We start from the raw sequence: 23,530 nt of genomic DNA, 5'->3' as shown, positions 1-23,530 counted from the left end.
GCCATCAACCAGTCAGCAATCTTGTCTTCTATCAATGCCTTTATTTTCCAATTATATCATGTCAGAAGATTTAATTCTTTGACTTAGTCTGTTACATTAAAAAAAATTATTATAGATATTTCAAACACAGCAAAGTACAGACTATACAATCCAAAATATTAATCTGTAACAAGAAACTATAGTATACGAAATAACATATGTAGGATAATGGAAAGAAACAAGTCTTAGTTAAAATGCTTTAGGTTTTCAGAATAGCAAGTACCCTCCTCTATGGAAAATTATGCTGCTACTGGGTAGGACTATAATCAACGGGTGATTTCCAGAACTTTCAATTTTAAGAAAAATGTTAGGATTTATACATTATCATATTATACAAAGGTTTATGAATGGTTGATTATGTGACATTAAGTATGTTTACTCTTGCACGACATCTTTATTAACATCCAACTGTAACAAATTATTTATAAGACATTAATATACATTTTAGATATATTATAGCAACATTAAAAACCAATCACATAAGCAAATGTAAAATTTGGTGTTATTGACAAAATGCAGTAATTCTTGATGATAGTTCTAATGAATGATATGACTTTTGACCTTAAATTATGCAAATAATCAAGACTATTACCAGGTTACTGCTGGATATGAGACCTATGACATAACACTACAAAATTTTATATTTTTACACAAATAAATATTCTTTTAAGATTCTCATTACAAAGAAACTATGCAATTCTAATACTGTTTGTCACTGTTCCAAATATTTTGGAAATCTTTTAAATTGCATATAACCTTCAGAAGTTTTTGTGGATGATTTTTAATCTGGCAAAAGTACTTTTAACTTATGGGTACAAACAAAAGAGTAAAACAGTAATTGTGGGTCCCAAAATCTAAATAAAAAGAAATTACTTTTTCCTTAGGCTCTGTAGTCTGCTTCTGAAGAAAGTTTCTAACAGAGAACAAGGGGCAAGGCATTTCTGCCTAGAAGCATTTATTTCTAGTTTATAAAGCAGTATCACACACACACAAAAACCCTACAAACCAATGTTTCTTAGAAATATGGGTACAAAAAACCTCAAGCAAAATGCTAGCAAACTGGGACTTTCCCTGGCAGTTCAGTGCTTAGGACCTGCGCCTTCAATGCCTGGGTTGAGGTTCAATACCTGGTAGGGGATCTAAGATCCCACAAGCTGCCTGACACAGACAGAAAAGGAAAAAAAACTAGTGAATCGAATCCAATTACATACAAAATTAAAAGACGCTTGCTCCTTGGAAGGAAAGTTATGACCAACCTAGACAGCATATTCAAAAGCAGAGACATTACTTTGTCAACAAAGATCCGTCTAGTCAAGGCTGTGGTTTTTCTGGTGGTCATGTATGGATGTGAGAGTTGGACTATAAAGAAAGCTGAGCACCAAAGAATTGATGTTTTTGAACTGTGGTGTTGGAGAAGACTCTTGAGAGTCCCTTGGACTGCAAGGAGATCCAACCAGTCCATCCTAAAGGAGATCAGTCCTGGGTGTTTCATTGGAAGGACTGATGTTGAAGCTGAAACTCCAATACTTTGTCCACCTGATGTGGAGAGCTGACTCCTTGGAAAAGACGCTGATGCTGGGAAAGATTGAGGGCAGGAGGAGAAGGGGACAACAGAGGCTGAGATGGTTGGATGGCAACACCGACTCAATGGACATGGGTTTGGGTAGACTCCGGGAGTTGGTGATGGACAGGGAGGCCTGGCGTGCTGCGGTTCATAGGGTCGCAGAGTTGGACACAACTGAGCAACTGAACTGAACTGAACTTACAAAAAGAATCACACATGATGACCAACTAACTAAGCTTTATCCCAGGAAAGCAAGATTGATTCATTAAAAAGAAAAAAAAAATACATCATTTAATAGAATAAAAAATAAAAATAACAAAATCATTTCAAAAGATACAAAAGAAGCATTTGACAAAATCCAGCATCTGTTCATGATAAAAATACTCAAGGCAATAGGAGTAGAAGGGAATGTCCTCAACATGATGAAGGAAATTTATGAAAAACCCACAGCTATGATCACACTCAATGGGCAAAGACTGAAAGTTGCCCTAAGGTCTGGAGAAGACAAGGCTATCCACTCTTGTCACAAAAAATGTATAGCCTCTCTTGCTCTTGCTCAAGTCAATTTTGTCACAGATCTGGAAATCAATATTTAGTAAGCCATCTAAAGTATAGGGAAAGTGATATAATAATGGTATTATCCATTAAATGGAAATAATGAAAGTGAAAGTTAGTAAAAAATGGAGAAATAGTTCCATTATATAAGAGCGCAAAAGATTATTACACAGCAATTAGAAATTATAAAAATATAAGCTAGAAAGATGGATATGCTCTAATGTTAAGTGAACACAGAGGTACACAAATAATTATCTACTATGTTAATTATAACCATGTGAACTATGTATATGACAAAAAGCCCTAAAGGGAAAACACAGAAGAGATACTAACTTATGTGAGGGTAGCAAGTTTCCAAAGTTGTAAAATTTAAATGCTTCCAAGTAAGCTTCGTTATCTCCCAGGACTTTTGGTATATACTTGACATACAGGCAATAAAAAAGTTAAAAGGAAATACAATTTTTTTCTTTTCTTTTAGGCCATGTCCCATGGCCTGTGTGACTGTAGTCCCCCAGCCAGGGATGGAACCTGTGCTACCAGCACTGCAACTATAATGTTAACCTCTGGACTGCCAGGGAAGTCCCAGCAAATACAATTTTAGACTAAAAAACCCTGAAGATTAATTGTAAATTTACTTTTTGAAAGTACATAAACTCAACAAAAAATTGATTCCAATTCTCAGGTATAAGTCTAATTTACTTCATGAAAAACAGGCTATGTCTTAGTTTCCTTTCAGAGTAAATTCGTCATAAAAACAGCTTCTGTTGACAAGAGTAACATACATGTAGGAAATTATTTTAAAGTTTTTGAACATATTACTTTTTATCTTTTTTAACTGAAGTTCTGTTGATTTACTATGTTGTGTTAGTTTCTGGTATACAGCAAAAGTGAATATATATATATTCACTTTCATATTCTTTCCCATTACAGGTTACTACAAGATAATGAATACAGATCCCTGCACTGTACAGTGGGAGCCTGGTGCTTAGCTATTTTATATATAGTAGTTTGTAGCTGCTAATCCCAAACTCCTAATTTATACCTCCCCCTACATAATCACTTCTAAAATGAAGAAGCAGGTACCTGGAGAAATATTTTATTAACTTTAGTTACTTTGAATGAATCATGTAATCTCTTTTTCTTGGATCTCCGAATTAGCAAAAGGAAAAAAGCTTATATTACAGTGCCATTTCTTTAATTCATGGGAACGCTGCAAGGTCTTTTCAGAACATCTAAAAGAGTCACATCCTAGAGAATGATCTTTCCTATCTCTTTCACTGAATACAAAATAAGAATTAGGAAAAGAATCCTTTCAAGGTAGGTCAACTTTAATAAGCTTACCTGGGGATAATTTATGGTTGTCTTTCTAAAAATAAACACTAAACTGTAAATGTGTAGTTCATTATGTAGCAACAGCAGTTTGTTTCTGTTACCTTAAGGACCAAGCAACACAGTTAATTCCTATCATTAATATGTCTGTCTTTTTGTGGGAATTCTGAACTATTAAGATGAAGCACTGGCCAAAAAAGATTTGATCGGATAGTTTTAATATAGAACATTTTATTTTATGTAGTCCAATGGCTTGTGAAAGTTAACTTAAAAAATTTCAAGGCTATGAAATACATGCTCTGCAAAACAAGAATGGCAAATCTCAAGATTTATGAATTCCTGGACAGTACTTCTAAATCTCAGATGAGTTCCATTATTAACTAGATTATAAAAGAATCATATCATGGGTGGAGAGATACGTAATACTGCTGCTGCTGCTGCTAAGTCGCTTCAGTCATGTCCGACTCTGTGCGACCCCAGAGACGGCAGCCCACCAGGCTCCCCCATCCCTGGGATTCTCCAGGCAAGAACACTGGAGTGGGCTTCCATTTCCTTCTCCAATGCATGAAAGTGAAAAGTGAAAGTGAAGTCGCTCAGTCGTGTCTGACTCTTTGCGACCCCATGGACTGCAGCCCACCAGGCTCCTCCGTCAAAGGGATTTTCCAGGCAAGAGTACTGGAGTGGGGTGCCATTGCCTTCTCCTACATAATACTAGTAGTTATTAAATTCTACTCACCTGAGTTTGAACCAGTAGGGACTGACTGGGAGATGGGAGAGGCTAATCTAACTTATCTGATCCTGTTGCACCTGAGTGTACTTTAAGGCAAGTCAGGGATTTTTTTAACAGGGAATTTTGACAAAAAGAAATTTTTAATGTCTTAACTTAAGAATCTCAACTCCAAATGAGATATAATTCCATTGTACGAATTGCTTACCTATAAGCTATTTCATATGTACTTTCTATCAATCTGCATTTTTATTTTTTATGGTTTGTTTATTCTTGGTCACTAAAAAAAAAGTTCTTAAACATATATGGTTCTTTATTTTCTAAGTGAAACTGTAAGAGAAATTTGTTTACTTGCAAAAAGCTTGAGGTCTGAGGATTCCACTTCTCTTCTGGTCTTCCATGCCATGTATTTAAGATGCTTAAACAAACCTGAGAAAGAAGGGGGGAAAGTTATAAACAGAGTTGAAAGGAGTGCTTTTTAAAAGTAAACACCCAGAACTAGGAATAAAATTGAAATGTTATTATGTCCAAGTATCTGAGTCCCCCAACAAAACCCTAAGGTTAGGTCTGTTAAAACAAATTTTTATCTTCAGATGTGATCTAAATTTATGTGGCATTACAATTTCTTCATTAGTGAAAAATGAATTAGCAGCTATTATAGATTAATACAAGCAACATATGTTTTTAATGAAGACTCTTTTCCAAACGTCATCATCAACAACAAAATTCTTGGTGAGGAAAAGTGGTATTATTTTATATTTAAGAAAATCTCTAAAATTTTTGAAATGGGATATAGCTTAATAAAAAAGATATTGACTTAAATCTGCCTCTACATTCCATTTGTTGTAATATATTGTTTTGGTTGAAATGCATGACTAAAATCTGGTCTCACACAAGCATGAAGTAGGAAAAGGGAGGACCCTGCAGATGCCTTGACATGATCTTGAGGATCCCCAGAGTGCCTCAGAACAAACTTGAAGACACTAGTCACTTGTTCACTCATAGAGCAAGAATGAACTCAAAGCATCCGCCAAACACAGGCCAACATTTACTCGAGGAGAAAGAGAACCTGGGACACATTATATGTACTTGTAAACTAACAATTTTATGTAATGGGCAACAAATTTGCCCATTTAAAGCAGTCTTTAAAAAAGCAGCTTTTATTGGTATTTCCTTGGTATTCTCTCAATGCTCTGTGAGAATAACAATGCAAAATACATTAATTCATTTAGTAAATTCACTAATAATTTTAAAGGATGTGCATATGAACAGCTTTGTGAATTATCATTTAAAGCACCATCAGACATATCACGCCACCTGGAATCTTAAGTCCTTAACCTGTTACCTATACTAGTAATTCTTAAGGAAGTACTAATAATTTCTTAACTAATTCTTACATTTAAACTTTATTAAGTTCCAATCTCTCCCTTGAATAAAGTCAACATTGCTATTTCATCTACTTTGCTCAGTTATAATAGACTTGTTCTTTGCTTTCTCAAAGTAAAGTCGACCTCTGGTTAAGTATACTATAATAAAACCAGAAAATGAATCCCAACTTTGTGATTTGAGCATATGGTGAATACAAAATGATAACTTGTAAGCACAGATCTGAGATAAGCTGCACCTTTTAAAAACAGGAAGGCAAAACCAGGGGAAAACTTGGGCCATCTCTAATAAACCGGATCAACTTCATACATCTGCTGTTCTCACAGCAGCAAAGACGTTGTCTGCTTGTGAAGTTGAGAAGTTTCTTCTGACCTTTGAGTAATTTTGAAACATTGAATACACTCAGTATAGAATTTACTACCGAAATTTCATCAAATCAAAGTTCCTTTGACAAGTGATTGTTCTTTTAAATCTCATTTTTAAGGTTTATTGTCATATGAAATGATTTTTATTATACCTCATTTATATTTTTATTATGCATTTTTGGGGGGCAGGGATAGGAATCAATTTTTCTATTTATAAGAAAACATAAAAAATTTTAACACAAATCAGACTTAATGGTATGTATCAGAAGACATGGATAGTATCTTTAGGCACTAGTGAAAAGGTACCTGGAACCAACGATACAGCAAGTAAAGAAAGGTGAGTGGCAAAGACAGATGCCTGGCACTACTGTTTTCTGAGTGGAGACAGCACTCAACTGACCAAGGCTGTGCTGAGTAAGTCAGTCCCTCACAGTAACTCCTGAAAACTGTGAGTGGTTTGTAAGTAACACCATTGTGTTTCTGCCGTCAGGTTCTTCCTCTCTCAATCCTGAGGCTGATTTTTGATTACAGGGAACAGAAACATGAAGAAACTCATGTATTTTGAAAAGAAGGTAAGTAAAACAAAATTTCAGTTCAAATTACAAAGAACCTTTGGGTTACAATACTTTGGCATTAAAAACAAAGGACTTCAATTACATTACCTTGCCATCATTATAAAGGTTTGGATTGAATCGCACACTATGACCACCAGTCGTCTCTAGATTCACAAGAGGGGGTGAACTGGGATAATCTTGAGGAAAATATACATCAAACTCAAAGCAGCCATTTGCATAAGGAGTGTCCGCAGGACCAGTTATCAGGACCTAGTGTGCACATACGAATACAAAAGCCTATGTTACTATTTTTCAACACTGTTGTTGAAAAAAACAACGCAAAATAATAATGTTCTTACATCCTATATACACCTCAATCAAAATGTGCTAAAAATAAAGTAAAAGTTAAAAACATACACAGGAATAGGAAACGGTTTTAAATTATGATTAAAGTGATTTTGTTTTGGTGAAAACAGGCTTTTAAAAGAGAAATGCCCAACTGCCAACAGGAAAGCTTACCCAACAGCAAATACCTTTTAAAATATTAAGTTACGTTTTTTTCTAAGCGCTTTCCTTCATGATCTCTACAGTACTGTCAACAATTTGAGACTCTAATACATCATTACTATCTCAAAGGTATAAGAGTACCTTTCTGTTTCAAATTGTCAAGTTAATGTTTTAAGAAATAACTTACTTTTAAATATTATCTTCTGGGATAATGAGACAAATAGGTAACACAAATAAAATTCTCATGTAACAACTAATGACCAAAAGGTTCTGAGAGAAGAGCAGGTGTGTCCCTTAGGGCTGTGTGCATGTGTGTATGCACACTGCGTGCTCAGTCGTGTCTGACTCTTTGAACCCCATGGACTGTAGCCTGCCAGGTTCCTCCGTCCATGGAAATTTTCCAGGGAAGAATATGGAGTGGGCTGCCATTTCCTTCTCCAGGGGATCTGCCCGATCCAGGGACTGAATCCACATCTCCTGCATTGGCAGGCAGATTCTTTACACTGTGCCACTTGGGAAGCCTTTCCTTAGGGTTATTGGTAGTCCAAAAACCCCAACAGTGACTATCAGGATTATTCAATGAATTATATTTGAATCAATAGATATTCAGTATACAAGACGCAAGCAGCAAAGCCTCGGGTCCTGAACTGCTATGCATGGAGGCAAGTGGTACTACAGTCTCATCAGTTTAAACTCAGATTTATGTTTTGTGGGTTCAACTTGGGATTCTTTATGTTAGGTGCCGTATAATAACAAAGTCACAAGTCTGAATTTATGTGGGCCACTTAGAGATAAAATACTTCCCTAGGCAATCATCTAATAATTGGCTCTATTGTTTGTAACAAGGGAATGTGTGGTCAATAAGCAAGGTCTGTGAAATTTCTACTGAAAAATTATCCAAAAGAGCAAAACAGAAAACAAGCAAACAAAAAACTTTCCTCAAATCAATGGATCAATAGTTTCAGCTGTGTATCTAAGGAAGACTGACTATTTAATCCATTAGTTAAATGATGTAAAGAAAGGTTCCTCCCACCCCAGGGATCAAAGCTTTGAAAGTTACTTGCTGCAGCATCTCTTGGAATCTGAGGCCAGATCACCACAGTATTAAAACATAAAGCTGCACGTTTTATTTATTATTGTACTACCCCTGCTTACATCACAGATGACATGAATCTGTAAATACATTACATTACATTACCTAGGGAAAAAACAACCTGAAGACTGATAGTATAAAACCTGAGAGAAATATTTTGGATTATAAGAAATCCTGTGACTTTTTTTCTACTGATCAGCATTAAATCCTTTGATAATATGCTCTAAAACTATGGCAGGCTATATACAGCCTTTGTTTGGGGTAGGTATTTCTAGATCTTTTGTTTTTGAATGGTACTTGCTACTCTCATTCACGTACTCTGAACATTAGAAAAAGACTTCCTTCATTGATATCCAAAACAGTCAACAGAATTTTTATTCAATGTATTAAAACTTCATGCTATTTCTAGTGGTATTTTATATGAATATCTGAGTAACTGGATTAGTCAGAGAAGTAAGAAAATGGTTGTTTTTCCACCTTCATGATGTCAAGCCGCTCCTCGTCACAGCGCACAAACACACTGGAGGACGAGGACAGAGGCAGTGAGGTGGACAGCGTCACGGCTTCCTGTGCAAGGCGGCGGGCTCTGGCAGCACTGTTGGCATCGTTTGCATTTTTCACCTGAGACATGTAGTGGTAGTTTACTTTAAAGCCCAACTTCCCATCTTCATCTTCAGAAACCATCTCAAATGTATCTAAAACAAGAAAAAGGAAAAAAAAAAAAAAACACTGAAAAAAAAAAGAGAACCAGAATGGAGGATAGCTGTTATAATAACAAAAATCACAAATAAAGAAATCACTAACCCTTCTTCACCCAAAATGGAGAGACTGCAATGTGAAAGAAGGGCAAACTTATCAGTGTTTATGTAATACCTACATATATGTGTTAATGCTGCTAGATGGATAGAATATATCATGGAGACAAAGGCAGAAATGATTTTTAATTTGCAGTTTGGACATGTAGGTAGATTATATTAAGTATTTAAATGATATGTAGTAGATAAATTTATTCTTAAAATGAATGATATATTTTTTTGCCAAAATAATTCAAAATATGAAATACTGAAAAGTATTTCATTATATTTCATTTTTAAAGGGAATAAAACTATATATTTGCACTGCTTTGGAATCAGAAAACAGAAGTGACAAGCTGCAGTTTACTTCTGTATTACTTTTGAAATTAAATTAACAAGATAAAAGAGGATTATTAGGAAAATCTCCTAAATACTCTGACAGAATACAAATAATGGGCTAATTCTTCACAATATATTTAGGAAGAGTTGGAAGGATTAAAGTTATTCTTTACTTATAAGCTAAATCCATATAGAACAGAAAGAAAAAATTATCTCTAATTCAGATTAACCCTAATTCACCAAAGGACTAAAACAAAGATGCTTAAATAACTTATAACACTAAATTAAAACTACCTACAAATGCTAGGGCAAATACAAAGAAACAATGGCAACTTTTGATCTTGTCTACATACAATTTTAAATATCTAGAAAAACATTAAAACTACATTTTAATTACCATTAATGCAATAAATTTTACCAAGAAGTGCAAGGTCCTAGGCTTGGTTCTTTGGGGTAAATAATAAATAGGAAAATATATCTGCCTTCAAGAAGCTTATAGCCTACAAAAAAGGAGAACCTATACAGTGTTCTACAAATATACCATGTCTCAGCAAGACTTCTGAATAGTTTCAATTAGCAAATATGTAAACCAGAGCTATTCATCTGCCCAACTCAACTGCTTTTCACATAATACAGGGAAAAATTTCCTTTGAGTTTTATAAACAGCAATTCACCAGATACACATATGGCCTATTGCTACGCCTGAAGGAAATTTTTACGTCATATATTTACATTTAGACTTAAAGTCATGTCCAACTGGTAGAGTTTATGATTTTAAAAGATATGAGGGAAGCCTCCTAGTGACTAACATTAATCAACGCTTATGCCCTGTGACTCTGACAGTATGACATAAATCTACATTTTTGGGGGAAATTCCTACTTTACTGTTCTTTTTAATATCGTCAATGTCCTTTGGGTTGGTTCTCAAGAAAGATAAAGAGGGACATATAATAACAGTTAAAAGTGGTTATTAAAACTTGAAGTCTAGTGTTTGTTTATAGACCAGCATGTTATGAAGGGTACTTAAGTGATCTTTTCATCTGTCCTTACTTGCCAAGAGTTTTGTAATGGGAAAGGCTACAAGAGAACTATGCATAACTACCTTTTCTAAAAGTAAATCCCATGGAACTCTAAAAAGGGGTTTAAAAGTTACAGACTTAGCTCCAAGTCCCAAGTTTTGGCTTCCTTCAGGCAAGGATATAGAGACACAGAGAGGTAAAGAACAAAAACCACTTTCTGCCTGTTTGCTAGACATTTGGCTTTGTTTTTTTCCCCCCTAGGTTTCTACTGAATCATGATTCCTAAACATAACTGTAAGTACAGCTATAAATTCAGAGACAGAAAGATGATAAAAATTTTTGCATGTGTTCTTGTCTGGAAAATCCTATGGACAGAGGAACCTGGAGGGCTACAGTCCATGGGGTCACGAAAAAGTTGGACATGACTTAGTGACTAAACAATAACAACAATATATGTGCATACATACATATATAGAGTATATGAATAATTCATGGTAAAAGCAAGTTTGAAATTCTAATTTTACTAGAACATATTTCAATAGCACCATTATAAACTATGAATCGAGATCAGAAAAATGAAGAGTATGATTTCAACTTACCAAACTGTAATTTCTTCATGACAGCCACATATTTTTCTTCAAGTGATTTCAATACTGATAAAGGTTTGGGTTTCATAGCCACCTTCTTTGAATATTCACCTAGTTTTTTTTCTGTTGTTTAATATTTCAAGATAAATTAAATAAGTATATATTTTGAAGAGTAGAACAAAAAAACACTGTATACTTCTAGAGATCAAATTTTGAATGCCAAAAAAATTACCAAATTCTTCATAATTACCTTCCTATTATCTCATTTTAAAATTAAAAGCTTTCTATTTCATACGAAATACGGCTAAAAATCTTAACAACTTTAAAGCTTAAATTCTTAAAATGCTAAAAAGATTTTATCCATTCATGCAAAAGTCACAGAAATGAAGCAATAGATGATGCAGAATCATTTATATATTCCATTATTAATATGTGAAAATGCCAATTTTAATTTAATGTACTATTTGGTATCTAATACAACTGCATTTTTCAATTTCATAACTTTCAATGGGAAGAAAAGAGAAATTATATTGCATGTGGTCAGCCTACTAACAGTCTTAGATACCATATGCAGCAGAGATTAATATTTTAAAATTAGAGACTATTCATAATTAGCTTGAAAACCTGACACAGCAGAATCTTTAGGTAAATAACTTTATGGAAAACCATTAACAGAGGGAAGAGAATGCAGTTTTCAGTAAGTAAATAAAACATCTTTGTATCAAAAGAAATGTAGCAGAAAGGGACTAGTTCTGTACCTTGATTTGCTTGCCGCAAACTGGTAGTGGCTGCATAAACTATCTCAGCAGTCTTCTGAATGTCTGGCACCAAAAGAGTAAGGCCTTCCGGCTCTTGATCAGATGCATCTGGTTTTACTCCTGTTTTAACATTTTCCCTTTTAGATCTGAAAAAGTTTTTTTAATATGGAAAGAAAGGCAAGGAAAATTAAGATTTTAGTCTTGAAAAATAAATACTTCCATAAGTAACAGTGGTTAAAACTCGACAAGATATTGTGCATTTCATTCGACATACACATGGTATATACCAGGAGTGGTTCACATTAGATTCATTTTGAAGTCAGAGGATGATGCCTAGCACTATAACTGAAGTTTCGGGTAGGCTGTCTCTTCGTAGGCAAAAACAGACACAAGTTAAACACTGTAGAAACATCATACTATAAAAGACCCTGTTACCGGTTATGTCCTTCAATTAATATCTTTACAAACACATTTACTGAAACTATATACCTAGAAGTAGAGACATCACTTCTGTATCTAAAAGTAACAGATCCCCTGTTTTCTAAGACCTGGAAACCAAAGATCCATAGGTAGTTTTTCATTTTAATACTATCTGTATTTCACTTAAGAGTATATTAATTTCCATAATGGGGGGAGAAATATTCCAGAATAAACTGTAGGTTCACTACTGGGTAATTCAATTCATATGTGCTCCTATACACTGAATCTTTCTTTAAACACTAAGTTTTAGAGCATAATCATTTAAAAGATATCCTTCTGTTGCTCCCTAATCAGGGTCTAATATATACTCAAATTTTCTAGAAGAATGCTGTAGTATTTTATTAACAAGGTTCACTAAAAAACAGCAACTAAATCAATTTCCTTTTTCTTTCAACTCTCAGAATATTTTATTCAACTCATCATTACACCACTACTTAGATACTAAAAATCTACATCTTTGTTAATTACTTAAATAAATTAAAACTATAATCACATATAAATAAATGTATTTAAAATATTTATGCTAAGGTATGATCTAGACTATGTATCACTTATTTTTATAGGTTGTACACCTACTAACAAAAGGATGTGGCTATTGTATTAAAATAACATTTAACAAAGTGGGCATGGAGCCTTAAAGAACTTCAAAAAAGATTAACAGAAGGTAGAAGAGTCCTTAACGAAATAATATTAAGCAATCTATGTCCAAATGAACTGTTCTTTATCACAAAGACAAAAATCTGTTCAGAAGCAATTCTGTGCTTAACTTTAGGTAGATAATAAGATATAAATTAAGAGGAGCCACTGAGGTGGATAACAAAGGTAAATGGGTTTAGTGTCATGTATGAGTTCGGAACTGATCTCCACACTGTGTGAAAAAACTAGTATCCACAGCTACTTTATCCACAAGGTATATACTATTTCACCTGGCAAGATGATCTGGCTTAAGAACCATAATGCGTCACTGGTTTATTGCCTTTTCTCCTGTGTTCTCTTCCTGTTCTCTTCCCTCCCTGATGTATAGGAGTCACAGAGAACACATGGTCAACTAACTCTCCTTTGCTACTCAGAAACTGCTTGGTAGAGTTGGATATATTATGTATCGTTTTCGTCATCAACTTCTGTGTGTAAATGTGTATATGATCATGTATGTTAGCATATATATATATATATTATAAGGAGAATACAGTGAATGAATGTTTTAAGAGTGAAATAGACATTTTACTGCTAGAGTTAAATAAGATACTGCATCTTACAGCTATGAAGTAAAGCTGCAACTACAGATTAATAATGAGTCCAAAAATTTTTTAAATAAAATGATTCTGGTAGACAAGCTCAAATAGTTTCTCAACTTCTGCATTTATCAATAGCTGTTCACAATCTGTGTGAAACACTGAGCGTCAAGAAAAGCACATAAGCTGATTGGCAGGACCCCCTCTGAATTTACACAGACTTTCTTTCTCTTCAACTGTAAATGATGCTTTTCCTGGGGCCTAAAAAATTCTTAAGTAGAAGGGCCACTGAACAATATGAAAACAATAGTCAGTAGTTCGAGAAAACATAAGAGTTGTGGTTATTGATATAATAAAATAAAGATGGTTTCCTAAATCTATCATCAGTCAGTCCATCCATTAGACTCTCAATAAAGATTTCACTTAAAGAAATGCATCTTGACAAGCAGAGAAGGAAGATTACAGGAGTGAAGCTCATTTTTCCAGAATTAAGGTACTTTCTCCTTGAAGAAACAAGAACCTCTGGCATGGAGAGTAAACTGCATCAATGCAATTTAGAGCAAGTTACCCTTGGAAAACTGATTCTAAATTTCAAGCCCTATTCATAAATACCAATTACCTAACTCTAGTTTTTAAAAGATTAGTAGGAAAAATCTCTATTTTTAAAATAGTACAAATAGGATGAAAATTTGGACAATATTTTAAAAATATTTTAAAAATAGTGCAAAAGACCACAGAAGTCTTAAAAATAATATTTTTTACACCAAATGCATGAAAGAAATAATCATATACATCATAAAGATAAAGGCTGAATCATAAAGCAGACACAGTTAGACCTTTACTGTAGGTTCTAACGAAATTTTTTTTTTTTATATGGAAAGTCTTTTTGACAAAAATATAGAGGAGAAAAAGAATAAACTTCAAAAGGTGAATATATGAAGAACACAAACTACCTGCCTAACGATCACTACAACTAGTCATCGTCTGACATTAAACTACAGACAGTAGTTTCTTTTCTATAAAAGTTGCAGGTTACTGTCAACCCATATGTAGGCCCAGCTCATGAAAAAAGGCCATACCTTAGCTCACATCCTGAAGTCTGTGTGAAAAGCTATTTGAGTTCAAGGCACCTAGCTGGAAGTAGGTCTCTGAGACTGACAATGGATCCAACATGGTAAAAGCAATCAGCGACGGCCGCTACCATGGTATCCGCTGCTTTGTGCATACGTTGAATCTGGTTGTGATCACTGCCCTGAAGAAATACGAGGAATCAACTGAAGTTTCTACTATTGCAAGAATTATCTGCAAACATTTTCCACTATGCTGTGAATTCCAACTAAACAGCTAAGAAATTAAGCAAATTTTGGCTCTGTGACATATAGTCTACACTAGGATGTGAGCAGAATGGGCAAATCTTTCTTGTGAAAACAAAAAAAATAACCCCCAAAACTCATCATTCAGTTATATTGGACTGCCTCCGCAAATACTACTACCCAAATTAAGCTAGATATATGTAAGGCTACAAAATATCAGAATTATGTTCTCTTATAATGTATGAAATGAAAACAGCTTAATATAGCTATTTTCTTGGTTGAACATCGGGAAAGACCATTTCAATCCCCTGCACTTCTAATTCTGAAGTCACAACTATCACACTGTTGAAATAAACATTTAAAAAGCAGAGTCACATTGAAGAAGTAATCAGGACACCATATGCTGAAATGTCCAGATTCAAAAGTATTAAGAATTAGCATCTCAGAGGAAGATTCAAAAACTACAATAGAATAAAACTTCTACATTTACCTTAAAACAATGTGTTGTATCATAGTCCACAGTTCTAAAATCCTTTGCCAAAAATTATAGTTTAAAGTAAATAAATAAAAGCAGAAAGTTTTTTTTAAAATATTATGTGGAGAATTATTTGCTTCTTATGTCTACAGACAACATGAAAATAATTTTTGAAATGCACCACTAAACTTGATAAAGACCTTTGTAAGATGACTGCTTTCCATACATTTTTTAAATCTTAGTTTTTAATTCTAGGTTCCCTTTTATTTCTAAATTCTTTCCAAATGGAAGTAATAGTTTTAGGTTTCATTGGAAGTAGAAAATAAAATCTTCCTTAACTAAAGCATAAATAAGCAGTAGGAGAGAAGGGACTATTTAAAACAGGGGTATGAGCAGCCTTTGAAAATAAAACCTTGACTTCTAGATTAGATAAAAATATAATAAATTTTATAGACTAAACATCACAGGACAAATCATGATACTGTGTGCTGCTGTGATAATAATGCACATCACCAGGGCACAATCCAACTGAGCCTAAGAAGGGACACTAAAATGTGTTGGCACTGTTGTCTCCATCACCGAGGAAAAAAGGCTGATGAACCGCTCTAAGTTTAATCACTAAAAGAAACTTAAATATGGTTGCAACAAATGCTTTTTGGCTAAGAAATCAGGTCTTTTTTATTTTGTAGGTAGGTTTGACAGAGGAAAAAGAAGACACAGGAAATGCTTTTCGAACAAAAACAAAAGTAGGAGGACTGGAACTGAAATTTCTCAATCAAAGCATTAGAGAACTAACTTAAAGGAATTAAAATTAGTTTGATGCCTTCTAAGAAGTAAATCAGTTAACTGTGGATAAAAAGGAATTGGGGATTTCTACCAGAGAATTCAGTTCTTTTAAAACAACTGAATGACCTTTGCCCCAGAAGACACTTTGGAAAGCCAAGAGAATCAAAGCTGCTTACTTTCATGCTGTTAAAGAGAAGTTCAATGTCAAGAACACCTCACATTCAACACAGAGTCATTTGTGTCACATTCTTATTAGCAATTAAGATTATTTGACTGACTATTCTTATTCTTGTTCTCACTCATGCTCAAACTGAGTCTTTTGTTTTATGCTACTGTTCGGTTAGTTAGGCCTGAGGAGGAACAAAAGCTTTGACAGAAAACAGCAAAATTCTGGAAAACAATTATTTTCAATAAAAAATAAATTAATAAAAAAAAGATTATTTGACTGACAAAGTCTTTTTTCAAATTTTTGGTGAAACTGTTAAATACTAAATATACAAAATATGATTATTTGCCTGCTGGAGTATAGCAGGAAAAGTCTACATGTCAAGGACAAAATATTTTCCTTTGCTCCTGCTCCAAGGGGGCTATGAAGTGTCATACTTATTCAAAAGTGAAACCAGATAACTATGGCTATACTATGACTTCATTTTGAGATAACAAAGGTTGCAATGGCTATGTTAAGATTTAAAGTATTACATAACTCATATGTAATGTATTAGAAGTCATATGCCACAAATCCCTTTATTAACGGAGGTAACAGAATTGCTTTCAAGTTTTTTCTTTTTTAAGAATCTAAAGAGTAAAGACATATTAACATAGTAACAAAATTTAGGAGGTGGAAAATAGGATGTGTTGGAGGGTAGGAAGAGATTTCTTTCACAACAGAGAAAACGATTTTTTACAATATTTATTTATTTATTTATGGCTGCACTGGGTCTTTATCGTTGTATGCGGGCTTTCTCTAGTTGTGGCGATCGGGGGCCACTCGCTCATTGCGGTTGGATTCTCCTGTTGCCCAGGCTCCAGAACGCAGGCTCAGCACTTGTGGGACGCAGGTGTAGCTGCCCCTGGCACGTGGAATCTTCCTAGACTAGGAATTGAACCCATGTCCCCTGCATTAGCAGGTGGATTCTTAACCATTGGACTGCCAAGGAAGTCTGAGAAAATGATTTTATCTCCAACACACCACCCTCATTTATGCAAGCAGATACCAAATCAATTTGAAAAAAAAAAACAGTAGAGTAAAAGTATTAATACATACAGCAGTAACTAAGACATTTTCATAGGAAAGGTTTTAATTAATTCTTTTAAGCAAAAAGCAAAAAAATCAAATGGGTAAAGTTGACTTATTCCTCATTTAAGTGATAAGTACATTAAGATGCTACCAGTTCATGATCTACAGACTAAAAATCAGTTTACCTTCCTTAGTTAACCCTGGTAATCTAATAATTATCCTTAGGCGTAATCAAATGGCTATGCATCTCTAATAAAATATGCTGCCTTTTAACATCTTATCATAGGGATAACTTAAAAATTCTTTAGAATAAAGAGCAAAATATCAAAAAAAATTCTGCAGAATCTGTATTATTGTATATACTTTTTAAATTACCAAAAGTAAAATTTTCAATTAAAAAATTTTACTTCATTGTCAATATTTTAAAAATTTATGTATCCTAAATTTCCAAAGCCAAATCAGAAACAAGTTCCCATCTTCCATTTCTAATTATTCACTGATGTATGAGTCAAATTGCTCTTTGGAAGTTCAATTTAGAAAATAAATATACTGGATCGCTTCCCTGGTGGCTCAGATGGTAAAGAATCTGCCTGCAATTCAGGAGACCCAGGTTTGATCCCTGCGTGGGAAGATCTCCTGGAGAAGGGAACAGCTACCCACTCCAGTATTCTTGCCTGGAGAATTCCATGGACAGAGGAGCCTGGTGGGCTACAGTCCATGGGGTCACAAAGAGTCAGACACATCTGAGCGACTAATTCTTTCACTTTTTCACTATATTTGATTGGGACATTAGGAAACTTGAGGTCTAATCATAGCTCTACTACTAAGCATTAGAGAACGTGGAACAAATTACAATATTTATGGGCCTTATTTTCGTCTTTTATAAAAAAGGGGATTTGTACCATATGAACTCTAAACAGTGTCCCTTACAGCTCTAAAAACCACCAGATTTGTTACAAACTAAATCTTAATTACCAAGGGACTTCAAATTCAGTTATTAAGATTGCTTGAGATTTTGCTAGAATATAATGAAAACTGACGATAAACATAATGCTTATCAGACGCTGGGAGGAATTGGGGGCAGGAGGAAAAGTGGACAACAGAGGATGAGATGGCTGGATGGCATTACCGACTCAATGGACGTGAGTTTGAGTGAACTTTGAGAGATGGTGATGGACAGGGAGGCCTGGCATGGTGCGATTCATGGGGTTGCAAAGAGTCAGACACAACTGAGCAACTGAACTGAACTGAACTGAATGCAATCTTATAAGGAATAATCATTTCATATGTTATATTACCGAGGTAGGAGTATTACGTCAATTTATAATTTTTAATTTGTTTCTGTCTGTTAATCACTTAAATAACAGAATAAGCTGTATTTTGATACTTGATCTAAGTGTTTTCCAGAAACCAGTGAAGGCTCAAGTCTAGCTGTTATACAAGCATGAAACCTAAATGATCAATGAACAATTTTGGTAAAAGGTACCAGCAGTGTATGAAAATAGAAGTATCTGGACTACAGGTCAATCAATTTGCTTTCTTCATAAATACAGTTTTTGATAATGAACACTACAGGCACCAGGAAACTGGAGGGGCTAAATCCGAGATTTATTGCCTAATAATAATTATTTTTAAATGTTAAACTTTAAGTGATAGTTTCACTCCCTATCAAATAAAAATAAATAATCTCTTGCCTAAGCACACAGAGCAGAAAAACTTTATACATCTACGAACTGTTGAGATTGTATATATCCTACACAAAAGTTATATTGCAATATTACTTCCTTGCATTTTTTATATAAGTATTTGATACTATATTACAACTACCCACAATTTAAAGCAGTTTGGCTTATTGTCTAGAAAGAAGGGAAATTAATAAAAGCACACAGGCTAGAATAGAAATACTACACTAATCACATTATTTCAAACTGGCTGAACAAAAGGAATTCAGGCAATACATCTAAGTCACTAATCTGATAGGTATGAAAATTCATTTTCACCAGATTTTAATCTCTCGTAACTGTCATAAAATTAAAGTGACCTTGATCTTACGTATAATAAACAACTAATCACAGGGCGTATTTGCCACATATCTAACATATATTATACCTTTAAACATCCTTAATACAATAATGTAATTAGCCTCCAATTAAAATCAATGAATTTATATTGAAAAAAAGGTTTAAAAAAATCCTTTATGTCCTATTTCTGTACATGCTGGTATTCTCACATGCCTCTCCCCACATTGTCTCTCTTTTTGCCCCTAGAGAACTACTTCTTACTGCTTGTAGATCTAAAAATTAAAAGTATTAAACACAAAAATCATCAAATTACAAAACTAAAGAAAAAACAGAAATTAAGACTTTTTGCATAAAATAAATGAAAACCTGGTAAATTTTCTTTGCATTAGACAGGAAAGAAAAGTGTTAATATTGCTATACTGAGGGCACCTGAAAAATGGAACATTTTGATGATCAAGTTTTCAGAAACTATGCTGGAGAATGAATTCTACTTACCCTTTATGACAAATGTTTAACTTTTTGTTCTTCATAAATGTTTATTACAGCAGTAGACAGGCCAAAGAATATTTTTATTAGGGAAGTCCCTTGATCTTTCTTTGAAGTAATTAATAAGAGGTGGCTTTTGAGTAAGTTCTCAAATAAAAGTAAATAAACTACTCAATGCTCCAGTAATGCTGAAGAAGATGAAGTTGAACAGATCTATGAAGACCTGCAAGACCTTCTAGAACTAACACCCAAAAGAGATGCCCTTCTCATTATAGGGAACAGGAATGCAAAAGGAGGAAGTCTAGAGATAACTGCAATAACAGGCAAATTTGGCCTTGGAGTAGAAAATGAAGCAGGGCAAAGGCTAACAGAGTTTTGCCAAGAGAACGTACTGGTCATAGTGAACACCCTCCTTCAACAACACAAGACAAATCTACACAAGGACATCACCAGATGATCAATACCAAAATCAGACTGATTATATTCTTTGCAGCCAAAGATGGAGAAGCTCTATACAGTCAGCAAAAACAAGACCAGGAGCTGACTGTGGCTCAGATCATGAACTCCTTATTGCCAAATTCAGACTTATATTGAAGAAAGAAGGGAAAATCACTAGATCATTCAGGTATGACCCAAATCAAATCCCTTACAGTTATACAGTAGAAGTGACAAACAGATTCAAGGGATTAGACCTGATACAGTCCATGAAGAACTATGGACGAAGGTTTCTGACATTGTGCAGGAGGGAGTAATCAAGACCATCCCCAAGAAAAAGAAATATAAAAAGGCAAAATGGTTGTCTGAGGAGGCCTTACAAATAGCTGAGAAAACAAGAGAAGCTAAAGGCAAAGGAGAAAAGGAAAGATATACCCATCTAAATGCAGAGTTCCAAAGAAATGCAAAGAGAGATAAGAAAGCCTTCCTCAGCGATCAATGAAAAGAAATAGAGGAAAACAATAGAATAGGAAAGACTAGATCTCTTCAAGAAAATTAGAGATACCAAGGGAACATTTCATGCAAAGATGGGCTCAATAAAGGACAGAAATGGTATGGACCTAACAGAAGCAGAAGATATTAAGAAGAGGTGGCAAGAATACACAGAAGAACTATACAAGAAAGATCTTCATGAACCAGACAACCACGATGGTGTGATCACCCACCTAGAGCCAGACATGCGGGAATGCAAAGTCAAATGGGCCTTAGGAAGCATCATTAACGAACAAAGCTAGTAGAGGTGATGGAATTCTAGTTGATCTATTTCAAATCCTAAAAGATGATGCTGTGAAAATGCTGCACTCAATATGCCAGCAAATTTGAAAAATTCAGCAGTGGCCACAGGATTGGAAAAGGTCAGTTTTCATTTCAATCCCAAAGAAAGACAATACCAAAGAATGTTCAAACTACTGCACAACTGCACTCATATAACACGCTAGCAAAGTAATGCTCAAAATTCTACAAGTCAGGCTTCAACAGTACATGAACTGTGAACTTCCAGATATTCAAGGTGGATTTAGAAAAGGCAGAGGAACCAGAGATCAAATTGCCAACATCCACAGGATCATCAAGAAAGCAAGAGAGTTCTAGAAAAACATCTACTTCTGCCTTATTGACTACGCCAAAGCCTTTGACTGTGTGGATCACAACAAACTGTGGAAAATTCTGAAAGAGATGGGAATACCAGACCACCTGACTTGCCTCCTGAGAAATCTGTATGCATCTCAAGAAGCAACAGTTAGAACTAGACATGGAACAACAGACTGGTTCCAAATCAAGAAAGGAGTAGGTTAAGGCTACATATTATCACCCTGCTTATTTAACTTATATGCAGAGTACATCATGAGAAAAGCCGGGCTGGATGAAGCACAAGCTGGAATCAAGATCGCAGGGTGAAATACCAATAACCTCAGATATGCAGATGACACCACCCTTGTGGAAGAAGGAGAAGAAAGAACTAAAGAGTACCTTGATGAAAGTGAAAGAGGAGAGTGAAAAAGTTGGATTAAAACTCAGCATTCAGAAAACTAAGATCACAGCATCCAGTCCCATCACTTCATGGCAAACAGATGGGGAAACAATAGAAACAGCGGCAGTTTATTTTTTGGGACTCCAAAATCACTGCAGATGGTGACTGCAGCCATGAAATTAAGACACCTACTACTTGAAGAAAAGCTATGATCAACCTAGATAGAGTATTGAAAAGCAGAGACATTACTTTGCCAACAAAGGTCCATCTAGTCAAAGTTATGGTTTTTCCAGTGGTCATGTATGGATGTGAGAACTGGACTATAAAGCTGAGTGCCAAAGACTTGATGCTTTTGTACTGCGGTGTTGGAGAAGACTCTTGAGAATCCTTGGACCTCAGGGAGATCCACCAGTCAATCCCAATGGAAATCAGCCCTGAATATTCATCGGAAGGGCTGATGCTGAAGCTAAAACTCCAATACTTTGGCCACCTGATGGGAACAAATGACTCACTGGAAAAGACCCTGATGCTGAAAAGACTGAAGGCAGGAGGAGAAAGGATGACAGAGCATAAGATGCTGGATGGCATCACTGACTCGATGGACATGAGTTTGAGCAAGCTCTGGGAGTTGGTGATGGACTGGGAAGCCTGGTGTGCTGCAGTCCATGGGGTCACAAAGAGTCAGACATGACTGAGCGACTGAACTGAAAACTACTTAATGTTACTGAGGCAAATGAAATTAATTAGAACCAATATTTAAGTCAACCACTTCCCCATCTTTCTTCACATTATTATAAAAAAATTCAACTGAATAAGAATTGGCAAAAAAGGGCAAAATTTCCTTATGACAGCAACCTGAAAAGTTCCAATTTGTTCAAATTTTAAATAAGAGATGATGTTAGAAAATGGCCAAAGTAGAAAATTACATTTATGCTTATAGGACAGTTATGTTTTCAAAACTGTGTAAAACAGGTGTACAAAACATGTTATTATATATTCAGAAAAAATGAATTGCTGAAAAGATCCTTAAATAATTAACTATCTAAATCTTGTCCGTTGTAGACAAAAGATGCAAAGTGCTGAATGTAAAACATATCTATATTGAAGTAACACACTTTGCCTAGTCTTTAGTGTTTTCTAAAGGAATGTTGCGTTTCCCTTGTGGTCCAGCTGGTAAAGAATTCACCTGCAAAGAAACCTGGGTTTGATCCCAGGGTTGGGAAGATCCTTTGGAAATGGGAATGGTTACACACTCCAGTATTCTGGCCTGGAGAATTCCATGGATATTTCAGGGCTTCCATGATAGCTCAGTTGGTAAAGAATCCACCTGCAATGCAGGAGACCCCAGTTCGACTCCTTGGTTGGGATGATCCGCTGGAGAAGGGATAGGCTACCCACTGCAGTACTCCTGGGCTTCCCTGATGGCTCAGCTGGTAAAGAATCTGCCTGCAACACGAGAGACCTGGGTTCAATCCCTGGGTTGGGAAGATCCCCTGGAGAAGGGAAAGGCTACATACTCCAATGTTCTGGCCTGGAGAATTCTATAGACTGTCTGTTATCTCTGATTTGTCTTACTATAAATGCTTATTAATATAATCAGGCAACAACAATGTCAATCAGTTTATTTATATTAACTATTAGATTTAAATTAACTTTATATAGTTACTGCAAATTGTGAATCTTGAGAGAGGACTTTTTAGGAGAGGTGTAGACAGTAAAACTATAGACTTGTGAATACAAGAATATTAAAATATTGTCATCTTTAGGAAGTTCTTGAAGCAATTTGTATAGTAAATATTTAACAACTTTTTTAAAGACAGACTAAATCACAATATATTACTCCTAGTTGCCACTTTGCCATGTCAACAGGTTAATCTTGCCAGGAAAGATGAACATAATAAACTAGAAGTACAACTATTCC

At 34.9% G+C, this 23,530-nt stretch overlaps 1 protein-coding gene across 9 annotated transcripts in view; it reads right to left on the bottom strand.

Moving 5' to 3' along the window:
* Window positions 1-23,530, bottom strand: part of BIRC6 (baculoviral IAP repeat containing 6) — a 213,632-nt gene that overhangs the window by 10,725 nt on the left and 179,377 nt on the right. For 8 of the 9 annotated variants that reach the window (XM_024998841.2, XM_024998843.2, XM_024998842.2 and 5 more), the window contains 5 exon segments: window positions 11,617-11,762; window positions 10,871-10,981; window positions 8,597-8,814; window positions 6,628-6,789; window positions 4,566-4,643 (listed from right to left, as the gene is read on the bottom strand). In XM_024998841.2, coding sequence (XP_024854609.1) covers window positions 4,566-4,643; window positions 6,628-6,789; window positions 8,597-8,814; window positions 10,871-10,981; window positions 11,617-11,762 — 715 coding nt within the window. 9 annotated transcript variants of the gene reach the window in all.

This window comes from Bos taurus, chromosome 11, assembly GCF_002263795.3.
Source record: "Bos taurus isolate L1 Dominette 01449 registration number 42190680 breed Hereford chromosome 11, ARS-UCD2.0, whole genome shotgun sequence".
Classification (NCBI taxonomy): domain Eukaryota; kingdom Metazoa; phylum Chordata; class Mammalia; order Artiodactyla; family Bovidae; genus Bos; species Bos taurus.
Note: the sequence above shows the minus strand (reverse complement) of the source record. Positions and strands in the feature narration are given on the sequence as shown.